This window comes from Ptychodera flava, chromosome 14 (genome assembly GCF_041260155.1).
Source record: "Ptychodera flava strain L36383 chromosome 14, AS_Pfla_20210202, whole genome shotgun sequence".
Lineage (NCBI taxonomy): Eukaryota > Metazoa > Hemichordata > Enteropneusta > Ptychoderidae > Ptychodera > Ptychodera flava.
The window spans coordinates 40532928-40559800 of record NC_091941.1 but is presented as its reverse complement, the minus strand read 5'-3'; the positions used below and the strand labels follow the sequence as shown (position 1 = coordinate 40559800).

The 26873-nt window shown below is 38.5% G+C and overlaps 1 protein-coding gene across 1 annotated transcript; it reads right to left on the bottom strand.

Annotated features, from left to right (window-relative positions):
* Nucleotides 1-3592: 3592 nt before the first annotated feature.
* LOC139150508 (protein shisa-3-like) lies at nucleotides 3593-25736 on the bottom strand. The gene is made up of 4 exons (XM_070722926.1): nucleotides 25580-25736; nucleotides 24946-25177; nucleotides 8594-8715; nucleotides 3593-7924 (listed from the first exon to the last, which is right to left on the bottom strand). Exons 1-4 carry the CDS (start codon nucleotides 25644-25646, stop codon nucleotides 7692-7694), a joined length of 654 nt encoding a protein of 217 aa, XP_070579027.1. The 5' UTR covers nucleotides 25647-25736; the 3' UTR covers nucleotides 3593-7691.
* Nucleotides 25737-26873: the final 1137 nt, after the last annotated feature.

The window sequence follows — 26873 nt, the reverse complement described above, 5'->3', positions numbered from 1 at the left end:
CCTTTAACCTCTGTTCATGCTCAGAACAGTGATTCTGCTACGCTCATGGGTCGTAGCTTGTTAGTACAAGTAGTTCACAAAACTCGAACAGGAACGATACATACTAGAAACAGCCAAAAAACAACCAACCAATCAATCAATCAATCAATCAATCAATCAATCAATCAATCAATAGATCGACTTAGAAGGTAAATTAATCTGTAAATAAATCCCAAACAATATCGACCCCCCTATTAATTCCACTGCTTCCAAACAGTTGTGAATTATCTCTTAAATATTAGATCAACTGCTGATGAGAATTTCGGCAAATGATCCATCAAAATTCTCTGTTGTCCTTACATATGAATTGATATTTCAAGGCACGGAAACGACGAAAGCATTGATCACGTGACAGATATTTGTTTTCATCAAATAATTTTATGACGTACGGGAAACGTTCTCTATGTACCTGATAATCATAGCTGTTTAGAAGTACTTGCTATGATTTCCTGTCATGGACGGACTTTGAAGTCTCATATCAACTTTTTATCCGACGCCTGTAACTGCACAGTGTCAAAGGAAATTAGGCTATTCATTCCGAGGGTAGAAGAATAGTCCTCATGCCGAGAAATGTTTTTCTTGAAAAATACACAAATTTCACATGTTTCTGAGAAAAAAGTGCAGCAAAATCATCAGGGACGCAGAGCTAAACCAAAAATCACACGTTAGCACAGACACATGTACATCACTGCGTGCCGTCAGACGTACGCGTAAATACGCGTAACTAAACCTCTCTACGGGAGCCTTCAGTATTTACAAGGGTTGGGCCGGGGGAATTTCGCGCGCACCTGTACTGTAAAATGTGACCCTCCCTCCCTCTATCCTCTTGTCTAAAATGTGACCCCCTTGTCCGACATTCTAAAACTTGACCCTCCTTATATTCTCTCCCAGGAATAACTGAAACAATATCAGCAAATTTAAATAACAATTGGTTATATATGTTAGCGATAGAAATTACAGCCCGGAGGGCCGGCGGTTTTGGGAGGGAGGGTTGCAATTTATCATGCAATCATTTTCGTAGGGTCATACATTTGCAGGAGGGTCTCCATATTTCGTCAGTAATTTCCTGTTCAGGAAATATCACATGGACAATCAAAGGTCTGGCAGTAAAATAAGCTTCTGTTTAAGTGACAGCCCCCCCCCCCCCCCAAGATAGGTTTATAAAAAGTGACCCTCCCCCTTAGACGGTTTTCTAAAAAGTGACCCTCCCAAAAATTCCCCCCGGCCCACCCACCCCCTGTAATTACTGAAAGCTCCCTCATAAGCTTACAAAGAAACGTGAATGTGCAAAAGTGTGGCGTTTCCTTTCAAACATGGCGTCGCTTGTGAGAAACCAGCTCCCGGCAAACAAAAACCCGATATATAAACAGCAGTAATTTGGCTAAAGAGCAAGACATCAGGTAGATACCAAATGGGTAGACTGGCATAGAAATTTAAAGGAAGGCCAGATTCTCCGAATAACCTTCTAAGACGCTCGAACGGAATACCGTTCGGCAACCATGTGCACGTTCTGTACGGTTTAGGCCTATCTGTGTAGCTCTGGTTTTGCCGTTCGACCCAAATATCCGGGCAAAACCTCGAGCTACAGTACTGCAGCTAAGTCTCGGGCTTCTCTCATTCGAGGCCATGTTTCCAAATACACCGTGGCATCGAAGATATAAGGTGACTACCTAGTTTGCTGGAAAATGTGGCCTTATTCAAAGTTTCGCCTCCTCATCATGTATCGCTTATTTAACCTCATGCCCGCATTCTGCGTGGCATAATGTCATATCCGTATTCCGCATCGCATAATGTCATGTCCGCATTCTGCATCGCATATCGGCAAGTTCGCATTTTGCATCGCGAAATGGTATGTCGTAATTACGAATGTCAAGTCTTCATGTCCAAATAATCGCATTTTGCATCTCATCATGTCATGTCGTAATTGCGAAAGGCATTTCGTAATTACAAATGGCATAGCTTAATTTTGGCAGGGATTCAACGCCATAAGGCGTCGAATCCCTGCCAAAATTAAGCTATGCCATTTGCATGGCATAATGGCATGTCCGCATTTTGCATCGCATAATGGCATGTCGAAATATTCGCATTTTGCATCTCATCATGGCATGTCGCGATGTCGTAATTACGAATGTCAAGTCTTCATGTCCAAATATTCGCATTTTGCATCTCATCATGGCATGTCGTAATTACGAATGGCATAGCTTAAATTTTGGCAGGCATTCAACGCCATAGTTGCGCCTTTCTCTGACGTGGCTGTGAAGCTTGGTCTTCCGATTGTAGCCGCTAGCACTGGCGTGACAGGGGGACTTTTCTTTTCCATCTTTGGCTTTGGTAGTTGAAGTGCACCGGATACAGCTTTCATTTGTACTTCATCCGCCATATCGAAATACGTAGAGCGATTCGACAATTACTTGTATGCTGCTCAAAGTTTTCGACTCAAATGAGCAAAGCGTGACTCTAACGTCGATCTGCAAACACCTTTTCACTTCATTCAACCAACCAATCAATCAAATACAATTCAAATCAAACCAGGTGCTCAACCACGTCATCGCACTACAATAACAACACATGTCAACTTTGTTTCATCCAATCATGGGTTATTTTTTATACTTTCGTTCAACAAGGTGTCAAAACGCGTCAATGTTTTCCTGCCAAAGTTTCAACTTGCTCTGCACTAAAATTACAAAAAGAAACATTCGGCGTGCAAACAAGGCTCTAAAACTCGGCAAAATCGTGGTATAACACGGTAAGCGAACTCGTAGTCGGTAGTTTACGGAATTTAACGGTACAGTTTGCCATAAAACTCCTCGGCCCTGCGGGCCTCGGAGTTTTACTGGCAAACTGTACCGTTAAATTCCGTAAACCGCCTCCTACTCGTCCGTTTACCTATAGTTAATGGTTGATATAAAGAAGGAAATGTAACACATGTATCCTTGACGGGTTTATCCTTGACGGGTGGCAGTGTTATCGATTTATGTCACTGTGCCTTCAGAACTTTTCAGTTGTGTAAATCATTTTGCAGTTGCTCCTCGAATAGAGTCAGATCATTTCCCTATCACGTGTCTTATGAAGTCAACATGCATTTCCACACGTAAAACAATGTGTCCAGACGAGTCTGTTTCGACTTCTATTCGTTATCGTATGACTGAAGAATGTAGGAGTCATTTTAATGGTCATCTACTCACTGCACCTGTGCAGAAATTGTTCCAGGATGAAAACGGGCTTTACCGAATCCAAGTCATGCTATTCAAATTTTGAATGATGCCTTGAAGGCAGCTGGTGTAGAAGGGCGCATTCAGTCGAGTTTTCGGAGGAATCAAAGGTCAATTCAGCCGCCATGGTTTGATGAATTCATTGAATTCTGTCAGCAAGCCAAAAGCAGTGTTCATGAGAAATTAAAAACAGCTAAAAACAACTAGGTTCCTCTGACACGCTGAATGGTACCAAAAATGCAAAGAAATACTTTAAAGAGATATGCAAGAACTGCAAGAGCAATAATTATTATCAAGACTCTGTTCGTAACCGCTTTCGAGAGGCTGCGACAAAGAATTCGGGAGAATTTTGGAACATTTTAAATTCCGTGATGAATCGTAAAAAAGTTCAACGAGCGATATCAACATTCAGACATGGTACGATTACTTTAGCAACTTGTACCAAAAAATGCAACGATTTAAATTCTGGTGATTTGGGATTCTCGCAACCTGTTGAAGAACAATTAAATGCATATTTTAACGGGGATGAATCAGAGGAGAGTGACCATGATATAGATAACGTCCTAAGTGCACCATATATAACAGAGACAGAGGTGTTAAATTGCTTGAGAAGGTTGAAAACTTGGAAAGCGCCTGGTCCAGATGGTGTCCCTAATGAAGTTTACCGTTTTGCAGCATGTATAATCCTACCAGTATTAGTAGAACTTTTCAATATCATTTTCGACTCTGGAAATTTTCCTTCTGAGTGGTCAATGGCTTTTTAAAAACATGAGACACAGGTACTAGGTGATGTAAACAACAACAGAGGTATTTCCCTCTTAAATGCACTTGGTAAAGTCTTTACTGCAATTCTGATCAATGAGCGTTTAACCAAATGGTCTGAAAGTGCAAGTATATTGTCAGATTGGCAAGCAGGTTTTAGAAAAGATCGCAGCACAATCGATAATATTTTCGTTTTACATGCTATCATCCAGAAATACTTATCTGTTAGACGTGGGAAGCTATATTGTCCTTTCATAGACTTTCCCAAGGCTTTCGATAGAGTCAACCACACTTTACTCTTGTATAAGCTTTTGTCACTTGGTGTTAAAAAGCAAAATGTTACACATTTTACACTCTATGTATACAGTGGTATCCAATCTTGTCACAGGGCTGATAATGTGTCATCACAGTATTTTGACAGCCCAGCAGGTGTTAGACAGGGCTGCATTCTCAGTCCTATTCTTTTCAGTTTTTTTATTTTTTTTTATTGAAGAGCTTAACTCGATGCTTATGTCATCTGATCAAATAGGTATCCAGTTAACACAAGATATCTATGACCACAGACAAATAGAGAAACAGACTAACAACGGGAATTGTTCAAGGCGTGAAGCGGTTACGTAACCAATCCATGTTCGCGTCGCCTCAGGTAGCTCTCGCCTCTCTTTTCCTAAGAGTGCCGACCATGCATCCTTCGGTAATTTTCGGATTTTCGCCAATTGTTAAGCGAAAGAATGTTAGGCAAAGTTTGTGTTGTTGTTGTCGTGTGGTGCTGAGCGGAATAGACGTACTGGTGAAAACGGGAGTGTTTTGAACTTCAGGAAAGTGAGTTTTACCATTTTAAAAATTCCTCTCATATTTTTATGAATATATAATGAGTGTGTTTGAACCAAATTTGAAAGTCTTTTATCGATACTGTCTGGTTTTACTCAATGGTTTACGGTCAGTCATACTGTCTTTTACACGTTCATCAAGGAAGGACATGTTTATGAAACTGCTGGCGTGTTACGTTTTGATTGGCGTGAAGCAGTGTTTCTGCCTTGAGAGCTCACAAAGTAACTATGGTTGCTACGCGACTGGCAGCACGATGCCATCTCGTCGTATTTTTCGCATAATCTCGTGCAATTATCAACCACAAACAAAGTCTCCAAAAAGTTAACACCTTTGCAGCTCATTTTAATATGAAAAGGCCATAGTCTACGGAGACGACCATGGAACAAAAGTCATGCCGCGTTGCTAGTCTGTTTTTCTATTTGTCTGTGCTATGACCTTTTTGACCTTCTGTATGCAGATAACGTGGTCGGTTTTGCTGACTCTGTAAGAAGTCTCCAGCGTTTCATTGATATCTCTCAAGTTTTTGTGTAAAATGGTGCATGGAAGTTAACCTCAATAAAACAAAGGTTATGATTTTTCGAAGAGGTGAACACCCCTCTAGGTTTGAAAAGTGATACTTTCGTGATAAGCAGATTGAAGTAGTTTCTTACTACAAATGCCTTGGTCTCCTTTTTGTGTACAGGAAATAAATGGTCTAAAGCCGTGTTCACTTTAGCTAAGCAAGTTGGCAAGGCTTTGATTACATTGTCAGCTGCTAGGCGGGGACTTGACTTCTTGGATGTCAGTACTCATTTTAAATTATTTGATGCAATGGTAATGACAATCGTTCAGAATCTGGAGATTTCAATACTTTGACGTTATAGAGAAAATCCAGAGAAGGTGGTGCAGAAAATTATTGGGAGTCCCTAACCATACAACAAAAGAAGCTGTCGTTGGGGAATGTGGCCGTCTCCCTATTTGTTATCATACTTTAAAATGTTGTATCACATTCTGATTGAAACTTCTTGAAATCTCATAGAATTCCAAGACAAGCATATCTGATTTTGTGCATGCATTTTTTACAACATGGGTAGAAATACATGGGCGACGTCTTTTAAGATTATTTTATATTCATTTGGCTTTGGTTTTGCATGGGTTTCCCAGGAAGTGGGTAACAAGCAGTTTTTCTGTATACTTTTCAAAATAGATTTAAAGATGTTTTTAAACAACGCTGGAAGGAAAGTTTAGCGTTGAAACCAAAGCTTCGCTAAGAGTCTTCGGATCCCGAAAAATATCTGTACCTACATAGTAATAGACAAGCCGTTCGAATGTTTTCGTTGCTCAGTACTTCCTCTTGCAATAGAGGAAGGCAGAAGATACAACATTGCTCCAGTCAACAGGCTCTGTAAAATTTGTATTTTGAATATGGTAGAAGATGAATATCTCTTTCTTGTTATTTGCCCACTGTACAACAACTTCAGAATTCAATACTTACCCATGGATCTGTTTCTGGAACCAAATTATTACAAATTTGTAAAATTTATGAGTTCATCTGTCCCAGAAGATTTATTAAGTCTGTGTAATTTTCTTTACAGAGCATTTAGGCCTTATCTCAGAGAAAACGCATGAATAGAGTTTTACACATGTGTACTACTGCGTTTTCACTGAATCGTTGTACTGTGTATTGTAACTTTTACAACGTAGTAGCAAATGTATTCTCCTATTTATGTAATGTGTTTATTTATCGTTATTCACTCATTTTGTACTGAACACAAAATAACAGATGTAACCCCCTTTGCATATGGGCCGCTGGGCCTTGAGACGCAAATAAAACTTCAATTCAATTCAATTCTAAAATGCGCTGCTAGCGTTCGGGAATAGCGGACTTCTCAGCGGGGAATGAAGCCGGCGGTGCACTATGCCTTGATCATTACGTCACGTCAGCAAAGCAACGAGGTTTGGAAAGCGTTACTAGGATGTTAATGATTTTAAACGTTAATAGAAGAATGTAGAGAATGAAGATACCGGAAGTGAATTGGATTTGAAATCAATTTTGCACTTCTGATCTTTCAGGAATAGAATAAAGACGGTTTCGAAACTGTCCAAGAAATTTATGAGGGAAGAGTTTATTTTGAGGTGAACGACGCCGATCACAGTCTCTGTCTAGTGTCTGACAAATGCAAAAACATAATTTAACTATTTCATCTGGGGTTTTTTACGCTGAGCAGCATACAAAAGGGGAATTTTATAAAATATTGCTAATCACGGAATATCACAGACAACTAATTTTTCCTGAAGGTATGCATCATTAACTGTTCCTTTCTCCCTTGTGACAAAAGTTACAAGCTTCCCATGAAAAATGGAAGCTAAGCACACTGTAACGGGTATTTTCCCCCACAATCGACCATTTCGCTGTTACTTTCCACAGACTATTAACGTAAGCTGTCGACAGACATTGTATTGACATCATAGGCAAAATTTTCATCGAATCTCATGAATAATGATATTTCAAATACTTCTGATAATCAAGTTAAAAGACCTGGAAAGACGTTAATCATCACATTTTTTATCAAATGTATCAATTACATTTTTGTATTTGTGTGTGTTTACATGTGTGTGAAATATGACTACAAATACAAATAGCTACGAATTCATATATCATCAACAATTAATTGTGCCAAGAGAACAACTTCGAGCATAACGCTGACTAATGATACCACGGACCACATAAAGTCAAACAAGAAATTCTGATCATTATCATCATCTTCAGATCATGCTGACGTCAATTCATGGTTTACATTTACATGCACCGTTCTGTTGAACATAATGCACGTCATTGATGACACTGAACATTTCAAATCCATCAATCTACAAAGGAAGCGGTGCCTTTGTTGAAGGGCCGGCTCCCTCGTTTTGACGGCAGTAATTTTCAGGCGGATAATAGGCAGGTGGTGGCGGTACCGCTCCGTGGTAACCAGGTGGTTCCATGCTCATGTGTTGAGGGACGTATGCTTGCTGATTGGTTTGCTGTGAAGATGTTTGTACCAGCATTGATGTACGTGGTGAGGGCATCGGTACATGGGGATCGGCTTGTCGGGTCTCTGGATAGTTTTGGCATTGAAAAAAATATGAAACAGCCGTGTTTATAATTGATATAATGAGAAAAGTAAAATTCATATCAGTAATCAGCAAAACATGTGTTCCCATTTTTATCGTAACAATATTAAAAGCTGTGAGGTAAACGTATGTTTTTGCAAAATTCCAAAGCAAATTTACCTCACATTTCAATTACAACCATTTTCAGTATTAGTTAGCGAAGCTACCGCAGTGAACTGAAATAAAACTGCTCACACTAATTAGTTTCAGCTGTAGCCGTGGCCACTTTGGTGTTGAACAAGGCTACTTGATAAAGACCAAAAAATCTGTTTGTGCAAAGGCAAAACTAGCTCTGTCTGAGGCTCGGGTTGGAAATGAGAGTATATGATTGGCACCCTGTGTTCAAGATTAAGATACAATGTAACATTACCATGCACTGGTCCATGTACAAATCTTGTTTATTTCAACTTCCCCAGACAAACTGTCTCCATGGGACATACAATGTTGTCGACTTTGCCAGCTGGCTACAGGTGAAACTAATAAGTGTGAGCAGTTTTATTGTAGTTCACTGCAGTGGCTTCGCTATCTAATACTGAAAATGGTTGTAAGAAACAAACCACGCAGTGTCAAGCATATAGCGTCATTGAAAAAGTCATGAATGTATTAAAACTTACGAATGACAGTGGTTGCACTTCTTGACTTGGCAGATATGTAGTGGCAACATACACACGCCATGACCAGTAGTGATAGGATAAAAACAACAAGACCACTGACGATGTAAAGTATGATCAACCATCTGAAAAATATAAACATTAAAACTTTACGATTTTTCGAAGTAAAGTCGTTGACCTTTTCCTCCATAACACTGACATAGAGTGCGCTGTGTTCTCACGACCTCGTCTAAACCTACGACAAAAGTCAGAGGGAACGTAATACTCAATTTACTGCGTATTTCTCGCTTCTGTATACTCGTCTATGGGGCGAATAGTCCCAGAGTTGAATAGCTCTCGAGCGACTGTGTATTTCTCGCTTCTGTATACTCGTCTATGGGGCGAATAGTCCCAGAGCTGAATAGCTCTCGAGCGACGGTATTTCTCGCTTCTGTATACTCGTCTATGGGGCGAATAGTCCCAGAGCTGAATAGCTCTCGAGCGACTGTGTATTTCTCGCTTCTGTATACTCGTCTATGGGGCGAATAGTCCCAGAGCTGAATAGCTCTCGAGCGACTGTGGTTGGGGAGACCATGCTACGCAAACTTAATCAAGCCGTGCGGACCGGACGATGCGTAAAGCAGACTTGGCATCGATTGACCAATCACAGGTATCATACAGTTTTATAAATGCAGGTTTGATGTAATAAATGCAGTGGATTAACGCCTGATGATGCCCTCACAGTCAATCTATGTACGTAAAATGAAATTATTTGTATTTTTACACTATTTAAAGATACATGCGAACAAGTTATGTGTGTCTGTATTTTGCTTCTACTTGTAACTCGGTACGGATATGGAATACGACGCTTATGCTCTAAATGAGTCGAACATCCCCGACTGTTGTATGGAACTGACTGCTGATGTCACATGGTAAAACCATTCTACTTTACAAGTCTTCGAACAGCCGGCCACGAACAGAAACACATGAAAATACTAGAGTTCAACATGTAACAGCGCGTATACATGTCGTCATGTCAACACTAAATTAACGTAACGTGACGAAATGGGACGAAATCCAATCACATTTACCGGAGTCTGCATTTCAACTAGGACTCACCTTCATGCAAACTTTTTCATGTTCACACATAGGGTCCTCGAGCTCCGATGATGATGATGATTATAGATTAAACATTTAAAAATGAAGAAAAATAAAAATATATTTGGACTCAGTAATGTTGTTGTTGTTGTTGTTATTGTTGTTGTTGTAGTTGATAGTATTTGCAGAAAAGGACAAATTATGCGCTGCAAAATTCAATACAGCCTCACTGTACACATGGAGGTAAGCTACCTCCATGCTATACACATGCGCTGCAAAATTCAATACAGCGATATTGATGATGATGTGATGATTAAATATTTAAAAATGGAGAAAAATAAAAATATATTGGACTCTGTAAATTTGTTGTTGTTTTTATTATTGTTGTTGTTGTTGTTGATAGTATTTGCAGAAAAGAACAAAGTATGCGCTGCGAAATTCAATACAGCCTTACTATACTATGCGCTGCAAAATTCAATACAGCCTAACTATACATGTGCGTTGCAGCCTAACTATACTATGTGTTGCAAATTCAATACAGCCTTAAACTATACATGTGCGTTGCAGCCTAACTATACTATGCGTTGCAAATTCAATACAGCCTAACTATACATGTGCGTTGCAGCCTAATTATACATGTGCGTTGAAAATTCAATACAGCCTAAAAAGTTAGGCTGTATCGAATTTTGCAGCGCATGTGTATAATATACTATAAAGGCTGTATTGAATTTTGCAGTGCATGTGTATAGTTTGGCTGTATTGAATTTGCAACCCATACTTTGTTCTTTTCTACAAATACTATCAACAACAACAATAACAACAAAAACAACTTTACTGGGTCCGATTATATTTTTATTTTCCTTCATTTTTAATGTTTAATCATCATCATCGTCACCATCTGATCATCATCATCGGAGCCTGAATTCCCTATGGTTCACATGGTCGTATTTTCCAGTGAGAGGAACAAACTACAATTTCAGTACTACCTTGGCACAAATATGCCAGACTGTACGGCTATATACATTTCATGTGACCAACTACACGGGCTAAGTTATCCATTGCCTTGTGGTAAAGCCATTGACACAAACCGAGGTATCTATTGCCCCTTGGTCAGGCCAATAACACAGGCCTAGGTATCCATTGCCCCCTGGTCAGGCCAATGACACAGGCCTAGGTATCCATTCTGTCCATTGCCCCCTGGTCAGGCCCATGACACAGGCCTAGGTATCCATTGCCCCTTGGTCAGGCTAATGACACAGGCCTAGGTATCCATTGCCCCTTGGTCAGGCCCATGACACAGGCCTAGGTATCAGTGTGCGAAATTAACGTCGGTCCGACGGTCCGAGACCGACAGATTTCTCGTCGGGCCGAAAGTTTTTAGCAACATGTCGGTCCTTATGACCGACTGAATTTGGAATAAATGATGAAAATTTCTCCGTCAAGACCTGTAACAGATGCAGATGACTGACTCTGAATCATGTGATTCAGACTTGAATGTCATGCACCTATCAATGTTTTTCACCGTGGGAGTGCGAGGCAACAGGGGATATTGATCGCACTTCGTGTCCTGGTAGTTGGGAATTTGATCTCTATGGTACACCAGACCGGGGTGGTGGGAGTTGACAATGTCGCAACATAGTATTTTTTTTGTCTTGCGACTTTTTACATTTACGAAAAGTCTATACCTTCCGATCGATGCGCATAGCACGGTGCAGCTGATTACATTCAGATCAGTATGAATTACGTCCGTGCATGCAGATTCTAGCAATGATGGAATGGATTGATTTTGGCGCAACAATGTGACACAATATTATAATACTCGTCTAGAGAGTGTAACCCTGGTAAAGTTAGCATATTTGTGTCATATGATAACAACAACCAGTATTACTTCACTAGTTCCACACTTTAAGTGTTCGGAATTTACATGTACACAAATGTACATAATACAGCCCTTCATTTTATCAAACTGACTCCGTTTTCTTCGCTATGATTTTCCATTGAAGAGTTCAAACATAAACGGTTCACAGAAGAGTTTAAGACAAAAACCTACTACGAGAACAGTGCTGTTGACTAAACATATTTGGTTTTGAACATGGAGGTATTTTTTTACCTCAAGTTTTGAACAAGGACTATATGTTACACGACAGCCCAATTGCACTACCTGCAGTCGACAGTCAAGTTCAAATTTCGCTGCGTTTGCACACGATTTTTGGACCGCTAGAACATCTTGCTTGCTTGTTGGTCTTTAACAAAAGTTCACAAGGCCGACTCTTACCACGATATATCGTGATAACAAGTGTACATTTTATAAAATAGAGCGACCTTATCATTAACAGTTTTGTCGAGTTGCACGATCCGTCGTGTATACTCTCAGAGGCCGAGAGTAGGGCTTCAAATTGTTTCGATGTATACCGTTTTACGACAGACAGGCAAAACTTAGCGTCATCATGGACTGTAGGCCTAAATGTCGCAAAAAATTGCGTCTTTTAAGATTTTACGGTATCATAAACTGATTGTGTCGACGGTTTTCGGCAGTATCGAGTCTGTCAAACTTTTCAGAGTCATTTTAATAACTTTAAGCTTTCAAAGGGCGATGAGACCCAGCAAACTTTTCGATCAGAAAATATGCATTCATTTCCGTGAGTGGCGACGTGTGCCATTCATGTTGTCTGCAATTTCTATAATCGAGAAAAAGTTACGATACTTATCCTTTTAATTAAAAGTATAACTTCATCTGTTTCTTCATGAATGCAACAGAGGCCACATTTAAGCATATTTATTTTTTGAAAAATTTTGAGAAGTATCCATACGACATACAGACCAAGTTTTTTTCCCTCCTGTTTTACATTACAATAAACAAGTCGTAGTGATCAATGTTTGCATAAAAAAATTATTCATACACTACCCTTACTCATGACTGTTTTCAGGGTACTAAGTTCTTCACTCACTCTTCTACCACTTGCGTTGGCTTATTTCAGAAGTGCTTTTCAGCTCGCCAACCATTTTCAAATCACAATATCACATGCCCTGGTGTTGTGTACAATAGGACTGTTCACAGTTTACGTCGCTGTTCTCATTAATATGCAAAAATAAATATTTGTCCGCATTTTTAGATTACGCTTTTGAAATTGCGCATGCAAAATCGACGAAAACAAATCTAAGTAGGCGACTGCTAGTGTAACAATGAATACTAAAAGGCATATTCATGACTCAGAGTACAAGCTGCAAAAACGGCCATGTATGCAACATTGATAAAATTTGTCCGTATTTCAAGCTGCCGTGTCCGATGTCGCGCGCGTACAGCTATATTTAGTAACAAACGTGTAACCGTGAACAGCGCTATTGTACATAGCAATGTGGAGAACACCATTCCCCATAGAAAGTTACGATAGACAAAATTTCTTGCTTTCATCAGCCACATGTAGCCAGTGCATGAGCCTGTATTCCCCGGCCCCTGGGTGTTTGACATCATTTTATAGTCCGAGAGTGGGGGATTTGACATGGCTAGAAAAATGTCAAATTCTCCTGTTAGTCCCGTAGTCCCCCCCCCCCCCCGTGGTTGAAAACATTGATAAATGTGTGCGCATGACAGTGAGGAAGATGAGGGCTGTGATCTTTTTCAGATTCCAGATCATGTAGATGAATATTTCATGATCATTCACTTACACTATTTTGCAATCTATGTGAACAATAGTCCTTTGGAGTGAATACTTACTGACTCTATTGATAAAAGGACATGAAAAATTAAATATTACAACATTAAAAAGCATAGTATTGGTGGAGAAGATGACTTTAATGGTCGTTAACAACTTCATGTATTGAGGACCGGCAGTTTTCTGTAAGGACCTGAAGCTTTGGCTTGGTGCAGGTCCTTATGACCGGAAGCTATTTTCTCTTAATTTCGCACACTGTTCTTTGGCCCCCGTTTACGTTTTCTACACCGCTTACACTGCCGGCAATCGCCCACAGTCCCTCGTGGGCTATTCAGCTCTGGGACTATTCGCCCTATAGACGAGTGTACAGAAGGGAGTCATTGTTTCTCCCTTCTGTACACTCGTCTATGGGGCGAATAGTCCCAGAGCTGAATAGCCCACCAAACGACTGTGCAGTCGCCAGCCATGTTGGAATTCTTGACCGCGGACATCCGGGAACTTGCGGTTTTTCACGTCATTTTTGCGTCACACTGCTGTGAGAACAAAATATTGAAGTGTGGATTTTCAACCTTTACACCAGTATTCAAAGTTTCAACATAATGTCAATGATAAACACTAAGTTCTGTCCTTTGTCACATAATTTCTGCATTGTTCACTGTCCTGAATAGTCAAATCTTGATTCACCTCACTCGCCTGCATGAGGTGAGTATTGTAAAAGGTAAACAGAGGAATATAAATTGAAAGCATTTATGACTGTTTTCTATTGTCAGTTAGTAAAACATTAAGACATGCCGCTAGAGAAATATACAAAGTAGTGCATTGTAACTCTATTTAACCAGATATGAACTGTAAATGCTCACGTGTTTCATTGTACATGTATATTGCAGTTATGTGTAAATTTGAACCTTTGCCACATGTTTGCAACTTAATTGAAAGTATTATGATCAACATAATGAACAATATTCACCACAGATTAAACTCTATAGGTCATTAAGTATTCAAATACGCAATTAGCTGAAATAGAAATAATTAATTTCTTTGACTGCTGTCATTGTATCACCACTTTATATAGCAAGTGTAATTGCCTTTGGTCAAGTGCTTCAAACTATATATTCCAAACTTTGAAAGCTCATTAGATATGCAAACTATTAATTAGCTGACATGAAAACTTAAGTACGAAATGACTTTCAATATTGGTATAACCTGGTATAATCATCAATATACATAGCATGTTATGCCAACTTTGATCAAATAAATCCAAGTATGTATCCGTAATTAGGCAAGTTCATTAAATATACACATTAGGAATTGGCTGAAGCAAAAATGCTTTATAATGTTAGCCTACATAATAGTATCTTTAATGTACATAGCAATTTTCATCAATTTTGGTCATGTAAATTCAAATATATATCCCTAATTTCAAAAATTCATTAAATGTGCAAATTAGGAGCTGGATGAAGTAAAAATGCTTAATCACTTTCAATAATGTCGTATCATAGCATCTTTAATGTACATCGTAAGTTTTGTAAACTTTGGTTTAGTCAATACAGATAAATATCCCTGATTATGAAAGTTCATTAAATATGCAAATAAGGAATTGGCTAAAGTTCAAATGCTCAGTGACTTTCAATAATGTTCTATCATAGTATCTTTAATGTACATAGCAAGTTTCATCAACTTTGGTCAGGTCAATTCAGATAAATATCCCTGATTATGAAAGTTCATTAAATATGCAAATAAGGAATTGGCTAAAGTTCAAATGCTCAGTGACTTTCAATAATGTTCTATCATAGCAAGTTTCATCAACTTTGGTCAGGTCAATTCAGATACATACCCCTAATTACGAAAGTTCATAAAATATGCAAATTAGGAATTGGCTGATGTAAAAATGCTGAATGACATTTAATAATGTTTTATCATAGTACTTTTAATGTACATAGCAAGTTTCATCAATTTCGGTCATGTAACTTCAAATTTAAATCCTTAATTTCAAAAATTCATTAAATATGCATATTAGGATTTGGATGAAGTAAGAATGCTTAATGACTTTCAATAAGGTTAAATCATAGTATCTTCAATATGCATACCAAATTTCGTCAATTTTGATCGAGTAAATTCAGATATATACACCTAATTAGGAAATTTCATTAAACATGCAAATTAGTAGTTATCTTTCACGTCACCCCTTAATATCTTTCAAAGCTGATATATCTTGGTGTGATCAACATGTGTAGCGAATCTCATCAAATTGTGTGCAGTCGTTGTCAGTATATATCAGTTTTTTCTAAAATCATTAATTATGCAAATGAGCAAAAAGTAAGCAAGCCACACCCACCAAAAACTAATCAGTTCTTGCCATTTGGAAACTGAATCTATGTACCAGATTTGATTCTGATCTGATGAGCCGTTTTTGAGATATTGAGTACACAGACAGACAGACAGACAGACAGACAGAGACACAGACACACAGACATCGCTGCGACATATGCCCACGTGTGTCAACACGTGAGCAAAAAATTTAGTACATAGATACATTTCAGACGGTATCACGATGCTATGGCAAGGGTACCCTCTAACTACTTAAGATATTTATTCTTGGACATGGCTACAGTATTGTGCCCATGAGCATTGCGAATTTCATACTTCTTCTCCCTTTTGCCTGACCAAGGGGCAATGGATACCTAGGCCTGTGTCATTGGCCTGACCAAGGGGCAATGGATACCTAGGCCTGTGTCATTGGCCTGACCAAGGGGCAACGGATACCTAGGCCTGTGTCATGGGCCTTACCAAGGGGCAATGGATACCTAGGCCTGTGTCATGGGCCTGACCAAGGGGCAATGGATACCTAGCAGTGTGCGAAATTAAGAGAAAATAGCTTCCGGTCATAAGGACCTGCACCAAGCCAAAGCTTCAGGTCCTTACAGAAAACTGCCGGTCCTCAATACATGAAGTTGTTAACGACGATTAAAGTCATCTTCTCCACAATACTATGCTTTTTAATGTTGTAATATTTATTTTTCATGTCCTTTTATCAGTAGAGTCAGTAAGTATTCACTCCAAAGGACTATTGTTCACATAGATTGCAAAATAGTGTAAGTGAATGATCATGAAATATTCATCTACATGATCTGGAATCTGAAAAAGATCACAGCCCTCATCTTCCTCACTGTGATGCGCACACATTTATCAATGTTTTCAACCACGGGGGGGAGGGGGGGGAACTACGGGACTAACAGGAGAATTTGACATTTTTTCTAGCCATGTCAAATCCCCCACTCTCGGACTATAAAATGATGTCAAACACCCAGGGGCCGGGGCATACAGGCTCATGCACTGGCTACATGTGGCTGATGAAAGCAAGAAATTTTGTCTATCGTAACTTTCTATGGGGAATGGTGTTCTCCACATTGCTATGTACAATAGCGCTGTTCACGGTTACACGTTTGTTACTAAATATAGCTGTACGCGCGCGACATCGGACACGGCAGCTTGAAATACGGACAAATTTTATCAATGTTGCATACATGGCCGTTTTTGCAGCTTGTACTCTGAGTCGTGAATATGCCTTTTAGTATTCATTGTTACACTAGCAGTCGCCTACTAAGATTTGTTTTCGTCGATTTTGCATGCGCAATTTCAAAAGCGTAATCTAAAAATGCGGACAAATATTTATTTTTGCATATTAATGAGAACAGTGACGTAAACTGTGAACAGTCCTATTGTACACAACACCAGGGCATGTGATATTGTGATTTGAAAATGGTTGGCGAGCTGAAAAGCACTTCTGAAATAAGCCAACGCAAGTGATAGAAGAGTGACTGAAAACTTAGTACCCTGAAAACAGTCATGAGTAAGGGTAGTGTATGAATAATTTTTTTATGCAAACATTGATCACTACGACTTGTTTATTGTAATGTAAAACAGGAGGGAAAAATACTTGGTGTGTATTTTGATATGTCGTATGGATTACTTTCAAAATTTTTCAAAAAATAAATATGCTTAAATGTGGCCTCTGTTGCATTCATGAAGAAACAGATGAAGTTATACTTTTAATTAAAAGGATAAGTATCGTAACTTTTTCTCGATTATAGAAATTGCAGACAACATGAATGGCACACGTCGCCACTCACGGAAATGAATGCATATTTTCTGATCGAAAAGTTTGCTGGGTCTCATCGCCCTTTGAAAGCTTAAAGTTATTAAAATGACTCTGAAAAGTTTGACAGACTCGATACTACTGCTGAAAACCGTCGACACAATCAGTTTATGATACCGTAAAATCTTAAAAGACGTAATTTTTTGCGACATTTAGGCCTACAGTCCATGATGACGCTGAGTTTTGCCTGTCCTGTCGTAAAACGGTATACATCGAAACAATTTGAAGACAATTTGAAGCCCTACTCTCGGCCTCTGAGAGTATACACGACGGATTGTGCAGCTCGACAAAACTGTTAATAATAAGGTCGCTCTATTTTATAAAATGTACACTTGTTATCACGATATATCGTGGTAAGAGTCGGCCTTGTGAACTTTTGTTAAAGACCAACAAGCAAGCAAGATGTTCTAGCGGTCCACAAACCGTGTGCAAACGCAGCGAAACTTGAACTTGACTGTCGACTGCAGGTAGTGCAATTGGGCTGTCGTGTAACATATAGTCCTTGTTCAAAACTTGAGGTAAAAAAATACCTCCATGTTCAAAACCAAATATGTTTAGTCAACAGCACTGTTCTCGTAGTAGGTTTTTGTCTTAAACTCTTCTGTGAACCGTTTATGTTTGAACTCTTCAATGGAAAATCAAAGCGAAGAAAACGGAGTCAGTTTGATAAAATGAAGGGCTGTATTATGTACTTTTGTGTACATGTAAATTCCGAACACTTAAAGTGTGGAACTAGTGAAGTAATACTGGTTGTTGTTATCATATGACACAAATATGCTAACTTTACCAGGGTTACACTCTCTAGACGAGTATTATTATAATATTGTGTCACATTGTTGCGCCAAAATCAATCCATTCCATCATTGCTAGAATCTGCATGCACGGACGTAATTCATACTGATCTGAATGTAATCAGCTGCACCGTGCTATGCGCATCGATCGGAAGGGTTAGACTTTTCGTAAATGTAAAAAGTCGCAAGACAAAAAAAATACTATGTTGCGACATTGTCAACTCCCACCACCCCCGGTCTGGTGTACCATAGAGATCAAATTCCCAACTACCAGGACACGAAGTGCGATCAATATCCCCTGTTGCCTCGCACTCCCACGGTGGAAAACATTGATAGGTGCAGGACATTCAAGTTTGAATCACATGAGTCAGAGTCAGTCATGTGCATCTGTTACAGGTCTTGACGGAGAAATTTTCATCATTTATTCCAAATTTCAGTCGGTCATAAGGACCGACATGTTGCTAAAAACTTTCGGCCCGACGAGAAATCTGTCGGTCTCGGACCGTCGGACCGACGTTAATTTCGCACACTGCCAAAGAAGCAAAATGGAAAGCTGATGGACGCGAGCGTTTTGAAACTTTTGAAACTTTCTGACCTTGGCTCATACTACAACTGCCATTGAAACGTTTGTTGGTACTATACTATGGTAACATAGTTCCACGCGTGATGTTGAGAATGCATAACTACAGTATAGCCTATAGCTCCATACCCGGGCTCCATACACACGCGCACGTACAGCACTGTAGATTACACTGCCGCCCCACGAGACTCTATTTGACCTTCACTGGAAAATATGGTTCTAAAACAGTAGCCCATATTTTGGACTTAGTTTGTAAATTGTCAATTCGACACTGTTATGTCGGTCCAGAGCACAGCAACGTACGCGAAACGTCGCTTCACGATCGGTGCCGGTCTGTTTCTATCTGTGGTCATGAGAGTCTCGCGACACGTCGCCGTCTCAATTTAACAATCAGTGAATCTGTCGAGTATCGCCTCAGTCGTTTATTTTAAGTCATGAAGAATCGCTTTTACGTGTAACTGAAGTTGATTTTGGTTTCATACGCGGGGCCATAATAGTACATGTCACAGTCGAAAGCGAAATAGCACATGAAAAACCCGGTATCATTCCTGCAGCAGATCACGGTGAAAACTACAAAAACCAGATATGAACTGTAAATGCTCACGTGTTTCATTATATATTGCAGTTATGTATAAATTTGAACATTTGCCACATGTTTGCAACTTCATTGAAAGTATTATGATCAACATAATAAACGATATTCACCACAGATTAACTCTATAGGTCATTAAGTATTAAAATATGTAATTAACTGAAATAAAAATAATTAATTTCTTTGACTGCTATAATTGTATCACCACTTATATAGCAAGTGTAATTGCCTTTGGTCAAGTGCTTCAAACTATATATTCCAAACTTTGAAAGCTCATTAGATATGCAAACTATTAATTAGCTGGCATGAAAACTTAAGTGCGAAATGACTTCCAATATTGGTATAACCTGGTATAATCATCAATGTCATAGCTTGTTATGCCAACTTTGATCAAATAAATCCAAGAATATATCCCTAATTAGGAACGTTAATTAAATACACACATTAGGAATTGGCTGAAGCAAAAATGCTTAATGCCTTTCAATAATGTTAGCTTACATAATAGTATCTTTAATGTACATAGCAAGTTTCATCAATTTTGCTCATGTCAATTCAAATATATATCCCTAATTTCAAAAATTCATTAAATATGCAAATTAGGAGCTGGATGAAATATAAATGCTTAATGACTTTCCATAATGTCGTATCGTAGCATCTTTAATGTACATAGCAAGTTTACAGATAAATATCCCTGATTATGAAAGTTCATTAAATATGCAAATAAGGAATTGGCTAAAGTTCGAATGCTTTATGATTTTCAATAATGTTCTATCATAGTATCTTTAATGTCCATAGCCAGTTTCATCAACTTTGGTCTCGTTAATTCAAATAAATACCCCTAATTAGGAAAGTTCATAAAATATGCAAATTAGGAATTGGCTGATGTAAAAATGCTGAATGACATTTAATAATGTTCTATCATAGTATCTTTAATGTACATAGCAAGTTTCATCAATTTTGGTCATGTAACTTCAAATAGATATCCTTAATTTCAAAAATTCATTAAATATGCAAATTGGGGTTATATACTATGATTACTTTATTGAAAGTCATAGTATCTTCAATATGGATACCAAGTTTCGTCAATTTTGATCGAGTAAATTCAGATATAGGCCTATACTCCTAATTAGGAAATTTCATTAAACATGCAAATTAGTAATTATCTTTCACGTCAACCCCTTCATATCTTTCAAAGCTGATATATTTTGGTGTGATCAACATTTGTAGCGAATCTCATCAAATTGTGGGCTGTCGTTGTCAATATATATCAGTTTTTTCTAAAATCATTAATTATGCAAATGAGCAAAAATAGGCAAGCCACACCCACCAAAAACTAATCAGTTCTTGCCATTTGGAAACTGAATCTATGTACCAGATTTGATTCTGATCTGATGAGCCGTTTTTGAGATATTGAGTACACAGACAGACAGACAGACAGACAGACAGACAGACACACAGACAGACAGACATCGCTGCGACATATGCCCACGTGTGTCAACACGTGAGCAAACAAGTGCGACTCACTCGCATTCCTTGAACTTCTCAACTACAGAATTTTTAGAGCATCGAGAGTTGGTCGCCTCATATTCGAAAGCAAGCAAGCAAGTGACCGTGTGACGTCCTGTACTATAGGCACAAAAATCGGCGCTAAAATGAACTTGACAATCATTTCACACTTGGTACGTTCATAAATTACGAGCTATGAGACCGGAAGTCGAGCGCTTGCGAGCAAGCGAGTGCGCGTCGTCGGGAGAACGCAGACCTGTAAACCATTCCGGCTGTATTTTTTATAACTTTTCTAGTCTTGTAACCAGACTCTAACCGTTACCAATCAGTGTACAGTTAATATGATTATAAGCTAGATACGCATTTGACAAACAGATTATGCCCTGAATTATCTTTCTAGTGTTTATAGTGTAAATAGTACCCACCGCTTACGCTGACCAGCCTCACGTTTCTACGCACAATTTTCATCATTTTTAGGCGAATTAGTGTTCAGGACTTGTCAGAAATTCTCAAATCTGATGCTCAATATTTAACCTAGACCCAGATCGAATGAATTGTTTTTAAACGCACAAAAATCTGACTTTTTCGGCCATTTTGTGTGAAAAATGGGACGTTTACACAAATCGTCGATTTTCTCAGTTCCGATTGTTGCTATGTATGCGCACCTTCAAATGAGTGTAAGTCGGCGACGCGTGGGCGGATTTCCCCAATTCTTCGCATGCTCACACTTCATGATTAGACCTGAAAAACCGTGTTTTAGATTTTTGATAAACCCCCCTGAAGTGACGATAACTTGACAAACGTGAACAACAGACGATAATTTAAGCGAAAATCCGACTGTTCACACTTCGAAGGCTCACTGTGCAGAAACAAAAGCGAATTTCAAAAATCCAAAACACGATTTTTCCCCCAGTATATCCAGCTGTCTAGTGCCATTAACATATCACTTAGGGGTGCTGCCAATTCTTTCTTATACTTTTTCAAGTGAAAAAACTCAAAATCACACGTTTTTGACTTAAACAAACATACGAATGCATGTTTTGACGACTAAACAAAATTTTTACCTTCTTCAAATATAGACCTTACAGAAAATGTACCACATGTTGGGTATGAGACCCCGTCTTTTATGTGAAACTTTTGATTGAAAATATGTGTCAACGAACCTGAGTCACTAAAGCAGTAAAGCTATCACACAGCAAACGTTTAACTCTGAACAAAAGATACGTCTTCATTTGACATCTAGCTTCCGCTAGTGGCTTGTCTTACTTCATTTAAAGCTTGCCACTTTATACCAGCCTTTTTCTACTCTACTGGCCTAACTCAAGCCAATGTATCTGCTAACTTAATCGGAAAGATTGCTCACTACGGTACCTGTCTTATTGTTATTGAGGATATATAAGGCTTTAATTAACGAAAACCCTGAACCTAATCCAAACACCATATGTTTAATCCCCTTCAAGTCCCTTTAAAGGGATAAACTTAGTGTGCTTCCTCCAAGGAAAGTTCCCCGATAAGAGTGATTTCGTGTACGGTGGAACCTTAATTCAACCAAGCCATTTAATTTAGTAATGGTAGCCAGCTGAGAGCATCCATTTTAGTGTCATGAAAAATCTCATACTAGCGTATCTCCCGATTTTATCAAGTTATTTCTGGAAAACCATAAAATCGAAGCACAATGAAGAGTGAAAATACTTGGCCAATAGTTTGGTGTTTGACGTTAAATTGCACACCATCACAGAGAGCAAGGACTTTTAGACGTTCAGGGAGGGCGTTGTAATACAGTACTGTTGTACATGGAAAATGCAGGACTGTGATCACCGTCATGATCACAATAAGTTGTGTGAGAATTCAACGTATTGTACATTTTCTGCGTGATCTTCATCCTGTTCGACTATTTTTAATGTTCATCATCTTATTAACTTTTGAAGAGTGTGTTCATTTGCTTAAAATCCAGGACAACTTTTGGATTTTTGGACTCGGAACTTTTCCTTAATTCTGCATGCTTTTGTCTGTGTGACGAGTTCATTCCTCACACGTGAGAGACGTTTTAGATTCTAATTTTTTCAAGAAATAACCAAAAACGCACCATGACATGATGCAATGTTAACTTATCGACTATAAAAACTGATATTTTGCTAATTCTTTGTACTGACTCAGAGTAAATACTTCACTTTTCTATGAAGTCTAATAAAGCGACAAATGTGACAATGCGAGATAAAGTAAATTATCGTTCATTTAGACAGACTAAACAGACCAATGACTTTCGGTAAACTGTTGCTTACTGCCTATACCATTGAGGAGACCAAGGCATCTTTGTTAGTCGCATAGGGGGTCTTTTTAATGGATAATTTTAGTTTATCACGACATCTCTTTGAGGAATCGATATCAAAGGACATTTTCTTGATGATGCGGCTACTCCTTCTGATGTAATAGCAAACAGTTCATTCTTTACGTGATCGATAATTAAAACTTAAGATTAAGTAACTCCTCACAAAACTATTGTCAGGTGACCGGGCATACACTTGGAAGAACAGATATTTTCAATGTTGTGGTTGTTTGACTTTCGTCTGGAAAGCATTGCCATGTCGTCAACTTCACTTTTACTATCGTTTGTAGTCATTGTTGTCTAGGCCTTGTCACGACATTTTAATTATATTCTGCGTATATTTTGCCATGAAATGTCAATATACCTTTGTGATATTTGCCCTTCGAATTAATTAAACGTATTACACGAAAGCATGTAGTTAGGAGCAATAGACTCACTGACTCTGTAGTGTTGAGGCAAATATGAACTGAAAATGTCACTGGTCAAGCTGAAATGTAGGGTACTTTGACGAAGTGCTAAATAACATATCAACATAATACAAGCTTTGAGAAAGACACTTTCCGCGATTGGAAAAAAGCATGCTGTACTTCACTGAAACTCTAAATGAAAAATATTCACTTTGATGTTGTCAAGTGAAACGTGTGCCCCTTAGTGCTGCAAGAAAGTTTCTATTTATTGGCCACCACTGTAATACATTGTCATTGTCTTGTCAGCTTTTATGGGGCAAGTTCCTGTAAACTATTTATTGTCATCATTGGCAGATCTTACTTCGTCTTGGAAATTGTCGACCACAGTAATGGGAATATCTCAATTTCTTTAGGCCTACCATCATGTGCCCTATTAAAATCCTAGGCTAGGATTCAGAGATCAGCCTCTGATGGCAGTGAGAAGCAGGTTCCTCCATGGATTGAAAATTGACACTTTAATTTAATAATACCGCCTGATAATACTAGAGGGTCTTTTCAACTTTATATGGCAATCTCGTATCTCAAACATACTGCAAAATTATATCAGGATTTTTGTTAATAAGAAGGCTTAACCATTTCTTTGACATTTCTTCTGTAGATTCATATCATATTTTCGATTGGAAGCCATTTCCGTCTTTCCATTCCGCTAAAATTGACTCTTTGCAACCATAAAAGTTGCCCTTTTTGCCGGCATGATAATTTGTTAACGTCAATTTCTAGGCGAGAGACCAAAAGTCTGACAGTTAGCTGAGAGAAATGATGACAAAGTGATTTTATCGAAATGTTTTGTTTGAGAATTTGAAGTCTATGAAATGAGCATCTTTTCCACTGTCATCATGAAATTGCAAATGATTTGCTTTTTAATAGGGATAAATTAATTTGATTTGATTTCCCATAATGTAGACCTTCACTTTTTCTGTCAACATCAAGTTGATGTTTTCACAGACTACCACGACAGTACCTGTCATTCCCAAATTCCAGGGCAGTCAAAACCATTCCAAAATGTACCACCAAAGCCATAGCCTCATTTAAATGTATTAATGGTCTATATCTTGCAAGTACACCGTGCTGTAGTTATACCACATCAGTCTCTCTGATAAAATCAGCGAGATTTCTTAAACGGTAACAACCGAGCTTCAGATAGACGTGGCAGCGTGAATGTATACCCGCATATAAAATGTGTACCTGTATTAGAAATATGACTTACCCATGATTGGTTTCAGATTCGTCGTCGTAGTAGTATGATGATTCGGATCCATAATCACTGTACTCACAGTCATCTTGATCAAAACTGTTTTCATGATCACAGCAGAATTTATATGTACAACTGCCACAACAGTACCTTTCATACCAACTGTCCCAGAATCCAGGACAGTCAAAACCATTCCAAAATGTACCGCCAGGGCCATAGTAACCAGTACATCGTTCGGCTTGACAGCCTGATGGGAAAGCATATGGACCGACGGACAAGTAGACGATCCATGTATGGTGATTTTTAGAGAAAAATCAGATACAGAATAAGTTACGATTAAATGACTTTATCAAGCACTGTTGGTACTATTCATGTGGTTAACAGTTTTGTAATTACAGTCGTTTGTCAAGGTGACCGATAACCGTCATCTACCAAAAGTAACAAAAAACTACGACATTTAGACAATGATGAATTTAATTGAATGATATTGAATAATATTCATTTCTGCTGCACATAATGTAATGCTAGATAAGTACACATGCGATTGCGCAGTTGCAGAAATGGTAAAATTATAGCAAAATTTTTATCCACATAGAAACTATTTGTGATTAGTGTGTCAAAAAGTCAAAATGTAACTGAAATGCATTACCTCCAATGCTGAGTACGACAAGAGAGAGTGAAATTAGAACCATCATCTTCGGTGTTCTTTTCGTCATCAAAGACAGCTATACTCTTCTTAATTTGACTGATGTGTACAGTAAGTCCCCAATAACATATCAATTATTTATGAAATTTCATTGTTGCGCGCGCTCTTCTTTCCCGTCTTTGGGTTGTATTGATTTTCGATTCTTGCCAACAGGACGATCGTGTGCTATGAATATTTTAAAAGGTTGACAAAATGCAAATCAAGCATGAACGTACAGAGCTGGCAACTCTACGCCAGAGATTTTGAGGAAATGCACAGTTGTTGACTCCGATTTGAAATAAGTTGCGGGACAATCATAGGCATATAGTTTAGAGGGAAAGGCAGGGATTTCTTTCTCAGGCTATCAGGTCTACAGGTTTTTTTTTACTTCGCCGTTTACCGTGTGTATTATAGTAATGTTTATCGAGGTTAATTAATCATTTTTAAACGCGATTTGAACCAATTTTGGATAACTGGATCTTGAAACTTTTCAAATTTCTCAAAAATGTTCGTTGCCCTATAGCTGAATGTTGGAATATTTACTCATCAAAACAAGTGTATAACTTAAAAAGAGAAGCAGATGAGCTTACCGACATTACTTCAACATCCAATTAGTTCCAATAGTGTTTTTATGATTGAAACCTGATATTAGTGCATTGTATATACAAATACATAGTAGGAGGCCGATTAAATTCTCATATTGCTGGCATGTATACATGATAGTTGAAGTTTGACATAGGTGCACACAGTAGGAGGCCACTTTGTGTCTGATATTGTATACGTATAGCAGTTGAAGTCTAATATTGGTATATACATAATAGTAGGAAGCCACTTGAAGTCTGATATTGGTGTAAATCGTAAAACCAGAAAACCAGGCATGGTATGTACTAATTTGTTCACAAACCATTAATAGCACTGCTCATACACAAGCACTGTGCAATAAAAGTCTCAGCACACAAATCTCAGAAAACAGCTAGAAAAAGAGATGACAAAGGACACGGAATGTTGTAAAACAAGTGTATGTACCAAAGTTATCTCATGTATTTACAGCTTTCTCCCCCCTCCCCCCCCCCCCCCCCATCAAATCTCGACAGCTCATTGCTACATGTCAATAGTGGCCGTTTTCTTGCAGTATTAAATGCACACACAAGTACTATCACTTTCGTAAAGGTGTCGTTGTCCACTTTTACATCAACTCTTAACGGGAACTGACGGTACACCCGGACATATATTAACGACTTCGATATTATCAAAACCA